This window comes from Camelus bactrianus, chromosome 14 (assembly GCF_048773025.1).
Source record: "Camelus bactrianus isolate YW-2024 breed Bactrian camel chromosome 14, ASM4877302v1, whole genome shotgun sequence".
Classification (NCBI taxonomy): Eukaryota; Metazoa; Chordata; class Mammalia; order Artiodactyla; family Camelidae; genus Camelus; species Camelus bactrianus.
The window spans coordinates 70286979-70300003 of NC_133552.1; the positions used below are offsets into that span (position 1 = coordinate 70286979).

General features: G+C 62.4%; 1 protein-coding gene across 14 annotated transcripts in view; it reads left to right on the top strand.

The window, feature by feature from the left end:
- Positions 1-13025, top strand: part of MCF2L (MCF.2 cell line derived transforming sequence like) — a 102080-nt gene that overhangs the window by 26480 nt on the left and 62575 nt on the right. Inside the window, exons 1-2 of one of the 14 annotated variants that reach the window (XM_074378579.1) lie at positions 8204-8675; positions 9790-9875. The exons of 7 other annotated variants lie outside the window; for them this stretch is intronic. Coding sequence is in view for 6 of the 7 variants with exons in the window: in XM_074378566.1 (XP_074234667.1) it covers positions 12850-13000 (151 nt within the window). In the remaining variant the exon portion in view is untranslated. Of the gene's footprint in view, positions 1-82; positions 496-8203; positions 8676-9789; positions 9876-10413; positions 13001-13025 lie in introns of those variants that run through there. 6 more of the 14 variants (XM_074378569.1, XM_074378576.1, XM_074378580.1 and 3 more) reach the window with 6 other exon arrangements.

Here is a 13025-nt window from a genome sequence, read left to right on the forward strand (position 1 = left end):
AGTCCGGGGAGGGGTCGGGGACCCGGGGCTGGAGGGGTGGGCTGGGCTGCGCCCGCGGGAGCGCTGAGGGCCGAGGGCCGGTGGGGTGCGCACGGCGGGCTCCCAGGTGGTCCCGGGGGCGCCGTGACCGAGCGCCCTGGTCACCGCTGGGTGCGCACGCGGGGCTCCCAGGTGACCTCAGTAGGTGCACTCGCGGGGCTCCCAGGTGGCCGCGGGGACACGCGGGGCGCGCCGCTTCCGCTTCCGCTGAGCAGCCCACCCCCACCCCCACGCGCAGGGCGCGCCCCCTCGGCGGGGCTCGGGGACCAATCCCGGGAAGGCAGCGCCGCCAGCCCCCTCCCCGCCGCTACCCCACCCGCAAGGCACCTCTGGTGCAGCGGCGAGCGGGCTGCAGGGCGGTCCTGCGCTGGCGGAGGATGAGGTTCTGGCTGAGAAATGAAGAGATGGCCCTGGAGGAAATGGTGCAGCGATTACACGCGGTTTCCAAGCGCACTGGTAGGAGGAGCTGCTGGCCCCCGGGCCTGCGTTCTTGGGCTTGACATCGTGCGCCGAGTCTGGGGAAGCGCGCCTCGTTCTGTGTAACAGCCTTCATTTCTCTCCCCTAGCGAGGGCAGCGGGAGGACGCAATGACGGCACCTGTCCGGCGCTGACAGGCCCCGCGGCCGTCCGCGCGCTTTCGCCCGCCTGGGGTGGGGAGCGCCATCAGATGGGTGTCGGGCTTTCTGGGAGCCCCCAGGCTCGTCGGCGGGGCCGAGCCGTTGCCTGACTCCTGCCCGTTCAGCCTGCGTTTGGGCTGCGTGTGCTGCGTGTTTGTGGCCGGGAAGTCATCTGAGCTCGGGCTTCTAGAGCGGGCGGGGTGGGGGGTGCGGGACCCATCGGAAGTTCCTTTCGAGGAGGGGAATCGGATTAATCAGGTAGTTCTTTCCTCCGCCGACTATAATCTGCCCCTGAGACATGTTTGGAAGTGGCACGGCTGAGGAGCTGCGGGGGGCATGACTGGGCGTTCCTGGTCTGCGCTGATGACACGGTGACTTGCAGTAAGCTTTGAGGAGCGGTTCCCGCGGGCTCGCTTGGATTTAGGAGAGCCCTGCGTGGCCGTGTCGTCCGCTTCTGAGCTTCAGGCTGCGTGTGCAGGGCCGCCCCGGCCTGCGCTGTTTCTCCTCGAGATGGAGAGGAAATAATCGTCAGTCACTGGAAGTGAGCTGCCCGGTTTTTGCCCGGTGTTGCCACGTGTTACGTTCAGACTGTTGCCTCGTCATCTAAATATTACTTTCCTGAGAGACTGGTTTTGCCAGTTGCTTCGTTTAGGTTCGGTTCCCCCCCCTTCACAAGCGGGGACCCCAGCAGACCTGCAGAGCAAAGCGGGGACTCCATGTGAACACGCTGTGTGTGATGATCGAACCGAGGCTTTGGGAGACGTTCAGGTTTTACCGGCGATTTCTGTGATGAACGCGACTGGATTTGTTGTATGTGGGTCGGGAGCAAATAAAGTCGTCTTATGCCATCTGGTCCCCTGTTCTTAGCTGGCTCCCTTTTCTCTGAAACGCAAGTCGCGTTCTGTTTGGTGCAGGATTTGGCTTGGGGCTGAGGTGAAGGACAGGGCCCGCAGGTTCCCAGCGGGGAGGGGAGGGGAGGGGAGGGGAGGGCCGCCCTCCACGCCCTCTGCACTGGGCTGGAGTCAGGACTGCAGAGCCAGCGGGAACTGTGCCAAAGAGTGATGTCATTCCCTGCGCTTCAGGGATGGAGGCTTCTTCGTGAGCTGGAGAGACGCGTGTGCACTTTGAATTGTACAAAGGCTGTCTCCCGAGGGCAGGAGGCTGCTCACCACCCACTGAAGCCAGGCCCCGCGGGGACCGCCGCCCCCTGAGCAGCGACCCCCACGTATGTGTCCTTTACACGCCTGTGCCGCCAGCGGTCTCAGATTTCATCAGGACTCTACAATCCAGGGCAACACAGCCCTGGTCTGATGAGCGTCCGGTCTGGCTTAGTTAGGGGAGAGGACCCCAGGTTCCTCCTGTGAGCACCTCCTTGCCCTGGCTTTCACACACAACGTGGGTGGCACCACCAGATGGAGGCTGTGAGGTGTGGAGCCAGGCTGGGCGTCATGCGGTGTAGACAGTGCCACCACCCAGCGTGGGCAGGTCACGCGGGCTCTGTTGGGGACGGGGACGCTGTAAACGTACTCACCCACGCGAGTCGACTTCTTTCTCCTGGGAGGAAGCCCCACCTGCAGCACAACGGCTTCTGCCTGGAGGTCCTGGAGTCACCTGGGCTCGTCTGGCCTCCAGAGGCGATCGGACGTCAGTCTGCATGTGCTGCCGCTGTGATTCAGGGCAGGGGGGTCCAAGCTGAGCGCTTGGACTCCCTGACCTCTCACAGACCGGCACCCTTGGTGGATCCACCTTGAACAGGTCGATTTTATCCGTCCAGACCCACGGCTGCCTTGTTTTAACTTCAGGTTTGCAGTTGCTCTGACGGCTCCAGGACGTTCGTTATCTGGATTAGTCCTGCTGTGAGGGAGGCTGCGGCTCGCTGCCCCGCTGCCCGTGTGGCCTGTGGGTCCACATCTGTTGGCCTTGAGAATTTACCTCCTCTGTACTCTTGAACTGAATCTTTAATCGCAAGGCCAGGAGCCCTTTCCAGTGGCCAGAGCTCTCCTTCCACGAGGAAGGGCTCCTTTTCCAGCATTTTCATGACTTCGGTTCCCTCTCTAGATGTGCAGGAGGTGGTGAACAAGTGTGAAACGCCTGGGAGAAATGCTCTCTGGTCTCATTAGTTGATGTGAGCATTTGCCCAACAGGAGGAAATGGCCCCACTGAGCCCCTAGGTCACCCGCAGGGAGCCATCGCAGGTACCCCCTCCCCCGCGCAGCTCCTGAGTCAGGAAGCCGGGGGCAGGGCCTGAGAATTTGCACTTGTAAGTTCACAGGTGATGCTTGGACGCAAACCTGGAGACCCACTAGTAGCAGGTTAGAGGAAGGGTCTTTACATCTAGCGCCACCTTCTCTGCTAACCAGCCTTGAGCAAAATACCAGCTCCCATCGTGGATGGCTGGACGGCTGGACGAGCGCGCGGGGCGCGTGGGTCACATACGAGACAGTAGAAATGTGAGCTGTGTTGTACTTTGGGGTTTTCAAGCCTCCCGAGGGGGCTAGCTGACAAGTTTCAGCTCTCCGCCTGCTGGGGGAGCAGAGCAGACCATTGCTTTACATCAGACGCCAAGTGCGGCCCGCCTCACTCCTCCAGTCGGAGTTCAGCCGCGGGCCGCGTGCTCGCTAGTGCGGACGCCGTGCCTCCTGCCCGTTCTATCCCACCTTCTCACCTTTCACACCGCTCGGGAGGCCGTGTGCTTGCGCAGGCCGCGGAGCCGCCGCTGCCACCATCACCGAGGAGAACTCCCGTCTCTGGAGTGGTCGTGCGGGGGCTCGCGATCTTAGCAGACGCTGCCGGCGTGAGAACCTTGCCGTGTGCCTTGTGCACCAGGGTCGTAGCAGAGCCCCCCCGGAAGCAGGCTGTCAGGGACCAGGAAGTAGGAGAGGAAATGGCCCGGGGCCCCCTTGCTGCGCTGTAACTAGTAACAGTTGAGAAACATGGCCACCAAACATTTCCCAAGCCTCCGCTCCCCGTCGGGTGGGAGCTGTAACCATCGTCACTACGGGAAAATAATTTTAAAGTCCCTTGGGGTCCGTTGATCCTCAGTTTAACCAAATGGAGTTTCTGCAGCTCAATTCTAGCAGGCGAGGCTGCCTCTCCCGTATCTGCTCATCTCCGCCAGTTACTCCCCATCCAGGGGGCGCTCTGCATCTGTCTAAGCCCACTGCTTCCCTAGCATCACCATCTCTGTGACGCACACTCTGTTAATCATGGATGTTGGGTTGGTGCCGTCATGAGCAGTGTTTTCACACTTCTGCATTTCTGATCAGTTAAGGATTTATCTGCTCACATTCACTGTATACCTCTGACTTAGGAGAAAGAAATATTTGTTACATTTTGCAATATGTTTGCAAGCTAACTGTAGTTGTCCGATGCACATAAAAATCGAGTTGCCTATGTTAGAGTTAAGCCTTTAAGTTAAAATGTAGCAACGTCCTCAGGGTGCTATTTGGATGAAGTGTAGCATGAGGCTTCCCGCCTTGGGGGTGGTAACAATGCCGCTTGAAGAGCCGGTGTGCGGGTTGGAATCGGTGATGGGAGAGGTGACCCTGGGTCCAAGCCCGGCACCACGGTCCGTCAGCAAGTGCTGCCTTGGTCTCCCCATCTGTAAAATGGGCCAGGAGAGGGGCTGACGCGAGCAGTGCTGTCCTCACCTGTCACACACGCACGTGCTCACAGCTCAGCACATCTCTGCCTCTGTTGTATGTTACCAGCGTGTCATTCGACTGATGTCTGGATGGTGAAGTCTGGGGATTCTCCAGGCGAGTGAGAAAGAAAAGGAAGCCTCCGGGGGGTGGGGGAGTGGGCGGGGTCCAAGAGGAAGGGACCAGGGGCCAGTCACCCAGACAGGATTCTCTGAGGCGACGCAGGTGTGCAGAGAACAGACACCCGTGCGCCTAGGCCTCAGAGCCCGTGAGGGAGCCTTCCCCAGCTCGAATCCCAAAGAGTCAAACACTGAGAGGATATCGGACTTTTGGGAGGAGACGTTCAAGAAAACTTAGAGTGGGAAATACAAAAGGGCTGATGGTTCTTCCTCAGTGTTGGGGAGATTAGGTGCCCTTGGCGTGTCTAGGTCGGGGTTTCAGCAAACGTTCGTGGCTTTTGCTCGATTCCACTAGTAACTGCGTGAAAGAATTGCGTCCAGTCCCCGAAGCACGACCAGTCTCACCTCCACAGCACGTGGCTGTGGTACTTAATTCACCGAAGGACGGAACGAGGATTAAGTTTCACTGATGACACTTCGGGCAAGATTTTAGAGCCGGTGCACTGATGCCCAGGACGCCTTCACGTTTGGACGGGTGCTCTGTCTTTACAGACAGAACTCTTTAGGGCTTTGGTTTCTGAATCCTTAAGAAGGGGGTCACGTCATTTGATGTTTAAACGGCACAAAGATGGCAGGTTTCCGTGACCCATCCGTTTCTGTGCCCCCGCCGGTTCTGACGGGACGGAAGTTTCCACTGCTTTCCTTCCGAAACCCACCCTTGGTTTTGGCAGGGCCGCGCATTTCGTTCCCACGGGCTCTTCAGTTCACTCCCCGGGTGCTTAGAGGGCAGAACCAGGGCTGGGCAGCCAGATCAGCATGTCCACCGTGGCGGCGTGTGACGGCGAGGTTCCGCCTGGACTGGAGGCGTCCTGGGAGCAGTCTCCGACACCACCATCGTGTCACGTGATCGGTGTCAGAACCGGAGCGTGTCGCTGCTGCGTGCTGGCCCAGCTCAGGGAAATCCTTTACGTAGAGTTGGTCCAGCCACGTTCCAACCTGTGTCTCTGAGAAGTTAACGCAGACAGGGCAGGAGGGACCTCAGTCACCTTGTCGTCCGTCGTGTGCTATGGCAGCTTTCTAGCCATCTGACTCGGGCGTAACTCCAGCCGTCGTCGTGGTTGGTCACGCAGGTGTGATGTGTCCTTGATTGAAGGGAGTCAAGTGTGTCATTTAAAAGCTCGTTTCTAAGAGTGGCCAGTTCTAGACTCTCTGAAGGCCTGTTTCTCCACGGACGGCTCTCTTCCTGGATTACAGAAGCCTCGGGGCTTTAGAACCAGAGCGTGCCTTACAGCTATCTCGATGGCCCGGCTCCCAGAACTTTCTTAGTTGTAGGGAAGACATGTTACTGAAAACGACGTTGCTACTCAATGCCCCTACTAATAAACGTGGAACAATCTGGGGGGCCTGGCTGTGTGGCTGCCCCAGGACCCGTCACCAAGTAGGACCGCGAGGTTGTGGCCAAGAGCAGTGCCAGGTGACGGGGCTGGGACCCGGCGCTGAGCTCGGGGAGGGAGGAGGGCTGGTCAGCTGTGTGGACCTCAGTGCTGACCAGACCCGGAGACCACGCAGCAGGAGAATGAATCACACGACACAGGGGCACCGGGTCGGGGAAGAACCCAGGGAAGGATGAAGTCGGGCAGTGCCTGTCTGTGGGGAGGAGGCGTGCTCCGCGGGGCCGGGGTGGCGGGGGCCCCTCGGGCAGGTTGCTCAGCTGCGTGCGCCAGCCTCGTGCGAATCCACCCATCAGGCGTGAGAGCCACGTGAGAAGGGAGAGGGACCCTTTTCGCACTGGGTTCCGAGCATGGTCTGCATCTTCGGTGCTGCGGCCGCTGCTCCCGCCCGCGTCGGCCCTGGAAGGACCAGTTTCAGCCGCCCAGCGTCTCCCTTGGCTTCAGACCTTCCCTGAGTGGCTCCCTGCCCCCCCGGCATGATTAGTCTTAGAGCCTTTACTGCCCCAAACCGTAATGCTTATTGGCAGGAATTGCTTCGTAACTTGAGGCCGCATTGTCTCAAACTCACCCCTGGACAGAAGGGTTAGTCCAGTTCCCGTGAGGCCTGTGGCTCCTTCACCTCCCGGCCACGCTCACACGCGGAGGGCGGCCAGCGTCCTGTGAGGAAGCCCTTGGACCGCGGGTGTCTGTGTTTTCACGGGGGCTGTTCACGGGGAGGAAGTGCCCACCGGGGGCTGGGAAGACCCCACAGAGTCCCGGGGTGCTCGGAACCGCGGCTGTGGTTGTGCAAGAGGAAGAAACTACCAGGTGGTGAATGAGGCTCCTGGCACAGCAGTGACTTTTGGAAAAGGTTTTACTTTATTTTTAAACTTTATTTACTTACTGGAGGTGCTGGGGATTGAACCCAGGACCTCATGCATGCTGAGCACACTCCCTCCCACTGGGCTACACCCTCCTCTCCGGAAAAGGTTTCAATTAGTAACATTTAAAAAACGCACTTAGGTATTTAGGCGAAATCGGGTTGACCCCGCCACTTGGTGGGGAGAGTACACCGCGTCGTAAGCCGTCGGCAGGCGTGCGAGGCCTGCTGCCCAGCGCCGTGCTCCCGGCCCCGGGACGGGGCGGGGGAGACCTGGGGTGCAGCAGCCCAGGGACGGCCGCTGCGGCTTCCAGTCCCCCAGCGGCGCTGCTTCTGTGGACTCGCAGTGATCACGTCTCCGAGTGGCGTGCCCCGGTCGCGGGAAGGGGCCTGTGTCCTGGACACCACATCAAAGGCGCCATCTGTTTCCTCAGATTGTGAGCTGGGCCAGCCTCTCCTGGAAGCAGGGGTGAAGGGACAGAAAACTGTGAGCACGGACGCCCTTCGGCTTGGGCGTGGCCCTGTCTCCCTTTGTCTCCGTTTCCCTGTGCCTGTGGGGGCAGGGCTGGTGCAGCCCCCTGGGCTCCCCACGGCTGTGCCTCCGGGATGCAGTCCAGGGAGCCCGCCTCCCTCCTGCGTCCTCGCTCTCAGGACCTGCCAGGTCACCGCCAGGTGCTGGGGACCTGGCCCGAGTCTCGCAGGTGCACATCTTCAGTCACTGCCGTGTCTCAGAAAGATGGGAACAGGCAGCAGGGCGCCGCCCCTTCTGGGACCCAGGCTGTCCCCTGACCTGTGGTCCCCAGCAGGGAGGACATGCCGTCTAGCGCTCCGCGCTCTGTGAGCACTCGTGGGAGGAGGGGCACTGAGCCAGGGAACTTAAGCAGAGGCCCCACCACACTGGCTTCGGGCAGGGGGATGGAGGTGCTGGCTCAGCCCAAGTGCGGCCCCTGCTGCTCTCATCCTGCCACCGACTGGCAGCACTTAGTCAGCTCCCAGAGGCCCAGGAGCCTCCAAGCCACACAGTGTAAACAGCACGGAGCTGACCTGCCCGGCCCGCGGCGTGCGAGGCTCCGACGCGCCGAGGGTGCCCGGCCGGCCGGCCTGCAGCAGGCGCAGCCCTGGGCGGGGGTGGCCCCGGGGTCCTGGACACCCCCCTGCTGGGAGGCGGGGGGCACCGGGCTGCAGGCTGAGCGGCTCCCGGGGGACGGTGCCGCCCGCCGCGCGCAGCCTGTGACGCCTCCTCTCCCCCGAGCTGGACGCCGGGCAGCAGGAACTTGCCAGTTTATTTCAGGAACGCCTGGGGCCGCTTCCTCCCGCCGGCCTCGTGGGTGTTTGTTTGGACTGGAGGCTTCCTGAGCCCCAAGGTGTTTCTGGCCGCCGCTGGGAGCCCCTCACGGAAGCCCCTTTCTAAGGAAGGAAGCGCCCAGGACAGGTCGTGGTGCCGGAGCCTCGCCCGCTCGGCGGGGGCCCCCCTGACACCACAGGGCTTTCTCCTGCGTCCTGCGAGGCTGCGGGCAGGCGAGGGCCCGTGTGCAGGTGGCGGGGGCCCCGTCCGCAGCTGCCCAGTGCACCCTCGGTGCCCGCGGGCGTCACAGGGAGGCTCTGCGGTCTTTCCTGGGACGCGGTAAACCCAAGGTCACCAGAGGTCGTGTGCTGCCAGCACCCGGTGCCTTGCCGCACGTCTCTGGAGTCTGCCTGGCTTCCAGCTGTCCCCGCGGAGCCCTGCCGGGCGCCGGAGACCACGTCCTCCTGCCCTCGGGTCGCATTCAGCTCTCGTGTGAGCCTGTCCTGAAGACCCGGAGCCTCTGCGCCGTGTCCTTGGTGGGAAGACCCCGCGATGGCCGAGCGGGCAGCGTCACGTGGAGCCCGGGGGGCCCGCCGGTCTTGGTCCTGCCTGTGGCCCCAGCTGCGGTGGTGGAGGCGCCGGGCTTCGAGTTGCTCACAGTCTGGTGAGGCGGGACGGGTGGGCTGTCCGTGGGGCATGGGGACAGGTGCCGGGTGTCTGTGTATATTTCTTTCACCAAAAATGTGTGCCATTCACCTGGCTTTTGCGAAAGGTTAGAAATGAGGTGCTGGGTGGTCCAGTCTGGTTCGGTTTTCTTGGCCTCTGGTTCTGAGGCCTTGGACTCCGGCAGGGATGGCTGTAGGGCAGACACAGTGCAGGTGGCCGTCCCCGCAGGTTTCTGGGGGACCACACTCCTGTGCGGAGCCCTTTCTGCCTCTAAGGGTGCCCTCTGGGATGGAGCTGAGCTGTCCGCATCCTTCCTCAGTGCCCCAACGTCCCAGCGTCTGTCCCCCGCTGCATTGGGGGTGTCAGCCAGGCAGACGCGGCGGGCAGTCACCTGCCAAGGAGCAGACCACCCTGACACGTTTCTCTCTGGATGGCGCCGTTTTTACTGGAAGGGACCATTTTACTGGGCTCTAAGCATTGGCTCAGCCAAGCGGCACAGTAGAAATTCTCCCAGGTCCCCGAGAATGTTTTTACAGATCCACTTCCCAGCTAGAGGGGAGGGCCCCATCACTCCTTCTCCTTCATCGCAGGAGCCCCTCCCTCCCTCAGGGCCTGGAAACAGGAGGGGGGGTCACTGCTGACTGTGGGGCCGCTGGGGGGGTGTGACTAGGGTGTCAGGTGGAGTCTGTTCCCTGGACAGACGCCCGTGTGTCTGCGGCGCGCAGGACACCAGAACGGCAGGTCGGAGCCAGCCCACCCTCTCCGTGGTCCGGGCCCCACGGTCCTCTCCCTTTCGGGGAGCGCTGAGCACCGCCTGGTGCTGGCGGTTACACCCGGGTGGGGCTGCGGGAAGCCCCGTGTGGGCCCGGGAAACCTCCAGCAGCCTCGGCGCCCGGGCAGGGCCGGCCCCGGGGGAGACTCAGCCCGCACCGCCAGCCCCGGCGCTGTGGCTCTGGGCCCACCACCTCTGCCTCCGGACTCAGGGGGTCTTCTCCGTCTGTCCGCTGACTTCTGTCCTAACTCAGTGAGGGGGTGGTCTCAAGGGGCCGTGTGCCCCCTGCCCCGCCCGGCGCACGCCAGGGTGTGACCACTTGACTTGTGCCTCTCCCCAGCCGCCAGGCACTCCATACGGCGGGGGCGCCGAGTTGTCCGACCGACCCTCCCTGGCCTTGCGGATCTGCACTCTGGCTCTGTCAAGGTGGCTGTCAGGACCCCCGACCCTGGAAGGACTCGACTGTCCTGACTCCCAGAGGCTTCGTGGGGTGGGGGGGCGAGGGTGGGGCCCAAGCCTGCCCCCACTCCCCAGCCCCACGGCCGGGCGGGCAGATCTAGGGCTCCAGGGGGGTCCCCTCGCTGAAGTGGGGACCCAAGGGTCCTCTCCCTGTGCAGTGGGAGCCACTGTGACCTGCAGAGATGGGGGGGCAGCGTGTGACCTGAGCAGCTTCTTGTTCCCTTGTTAGCACATTAGACGCCTTGTCCTGTGCTCTGCCCGTTGGTTCAGGATCCCACGTGGGCAGTTAAGTGCTTTGTGACACAGGTGGCCCTGGATCATGTGGTTCCGTGTAGCCCCCTGCACTGTCCCTCCCCTCTCTAACTGTCCACACCCCCTCCCTGCACCGTCCATCCCCTCCCTGCACCGTCCACCCCCTCCCTGCACCGTCCACCCCCTCCCTGCACCGTCCATCCCCTCCCTGCACTGTCCACCCCCTCCCTGCACCGTCCACCGCTCTCCCTGCACTGTCCACCGCCTTCCCTGCACTGTCCATCTCCCCTCTAACTGTCCTGCCTTGCATTTCGGGATAAGTTTCCTTGACCTGCAGGAGCAGTGATCAGGCTCTCAGGTCCCCACTACTTCACTTTGTTCTGGTCCTGGAGAAGCAGTCTGGCCTCAACTTTCCTTCCTGCCTGTGAGTTTGCCCTGATTCCCTCCTCACGGACCCTTCTGTGCACATGTCTGTGTCAGGCTGGCCTCTGCATCCCCGTGGACAGACCTCCCCGTGCCCCACGGCCGTGTCCCTGGGGGTGAGCGTGAGGGGACGGTGCGGTCAGACCCCAGCGCGAGCGAGGCTGTGGTTTCCTCCGACAGCCAGAAGTGGAGTTGTGAGTTGACTAAGAGAAAGTCAGGGACGGCCTCTAGGTTGTCACCCCTGCTCTGCTCCTGCCAGGAGCTGCCGCACTTTCAGAAACAGAGCATCTCCTGCACTGAGCGCTTGGGGAGGGGCGTCCACTCTGCTCTGGGGCACTGAGGACTGAGTCTCCACCAGCCAGGAAATGGGCTGTTTCACTCAGAATTGAAAGTCCCCTTTAGGAACATAATTCAGGTTGTTGTGGGTAGTTTTACACAGAATCAGAACTGACTTTTAGAAAAGCACGCGTGCTCACATGCAGGCGAGCATCCTGGCGGCTAATGCAAAAAGGGGAAATGTTTGGACACAAGGTCACACGCAGAAAAAAGGTCCTTCTGGAAGGAATTCTGGAGGAGAGCAGTCGTTCAGCTGCGCTGGAAGCGTTGGAGCTCTCAGTGGGTGATGACATCTTTGAAACGCTTTCTCGTTTGGAAAATGGAAGCACCTGGAAGTACTGAGCTCACAGCGCTGAGCCTCAGGGAGGCCCTTTCAAAGCGGGCAGAGCTTCCACACCGCCTGTGCCAGGCAAGCCCAGCCTGAAGCGGGTACCTGACGGGCCCAGACTGTCCCAGTGCTGTGCCACCGTGCTGGCCGAGCTAGACCGTCCTTACCTGCTTGGACCACCAGGGCACAGGGCGGCCGTTCCTGTGGCCTTGGGAGGCAGAGGCCTGGGGCTGCCTAGGCCAGAAGCGGGTGGCGAGGGTGCCTGAGAGGCCTCGGGTTTCCTCAAAGGAGCCGGAAGTGTGCCCAGCACTTGGGACATACAGTTGGCCCTCGGCCGTGGGGCCCCGTGGGTCTCGCCCACCGTGGGCGTCACGCCCGCCAGCCTGGTGCTCCCCGTTTCAGGAGTTCCAGGAAGCGGCAGGGAGCACTTGCCCTCCCCGGGTGGTTCTGCTTGGCTTTTCGGAGCACCCAGCGGAGAGCTGGTGGGGGCTGCAAGGGCAGAGCGTGTGTGCGGTTTTATTTAAAGTGCTTTTTCGGGGGAGACTCGTGTTGAAGGGCCTGCTGTGGGCCCTGCTCAGGCCTGCGGGGGCGTGGTGGGGCGTGGCTGCCCGAGGAAACTAGTGTTTGCTGGTGTTTGTGTTATTTTAAATGTTGGGCAACTTGGTGGAGGTGGCAGCTCTGGCTCCCTGCCCCAAATCCCTGATCTCCCCAGACCCAAGCCGCTTCGAGCCTGGGGCTCAGGCATCCGGGTCACGGTGGGGTCTCAGCCCCGAGGCGCGCCGGGCTGCCCGCCCCCCTCATCTCCCCGCCCCCAGGCCCCAGGCTCGAAGCGGCTTGGACTCCAGTGGGGAACAAGGCGTCTTGCTGGGCACCTGCTGGTTGGGGTGTTCGGACTCTGCCCCTGCCTGATCTCTGGGCATTGGGGAAGGGCACGGCCCCCATCCCCGAGCAGCCCAGTCCCTGTGGTGGGCCGGGCCGGGCCCTGGCGACGGCGGCGTGTGGCGTGCGGCGTGTGGTGGTGCAGGCGTCCTCCGGGATCTGAAAGGGGGTCTCCCGGGGCAGGGGGCGAGGCTTCACACCCCAGACCCAGTCAGAGACACAGACCCGGAGTGGAAGTCTGGGAGGGGATGACAGGGGCGTTGGAATTCAGTCCCAGTGTCCGCACTCGCTCACCTTCCTTTAAACAAACACGGCCGCCACCTCTTGTTTGTTCCTGCAAACCGTCACTTGTGTCTGGAGCCGCAGGCTTTATCAGGTGGGACGGGACAGAGACGTGGCACTGCCGTCAGGTCAGCCTTCTCGTGACTCCCCGGGTGGAGGGGAGCACGAGCTGCGTTTGGCCTCCCGTGGCTGCTTGGAAGCACGGGAAGCCTCGCCCGCAGAGTGTCCCTCGTGCCTCGACCGAGGCCAGGACGGGCCGGGCGGCCTTGCTCCCCCCACGGCCTGGGAGCTGTGCCGGCCGAGCCCGTGTGTATGCACTCGGGGCGGGGTGAGGAGAGGAACCACCTCTTAGTGATTCCTCCCAGTTCACGGGGGAAGCGAAAGCGAGGAGCCAGCTGGACCGGGCAGATTTTAGGGAGCAGAGTCCAGTAAAAGAGGCTGATGGGCGACCGGGGAGGGCAGTGGCCGGACGTGGCGGAGCACGTGCCCGAAGCCATGGGAGACCGAGGGGCCGCCCGGATCTCCGTGGCGGAGATGAAAAGCTACTACATCTACTGCGAGTGGTGCTCCTGGCTGTTGTCTGTTGCTGAGGGTGAGTCCTCCGGCCCCTTGGGGTC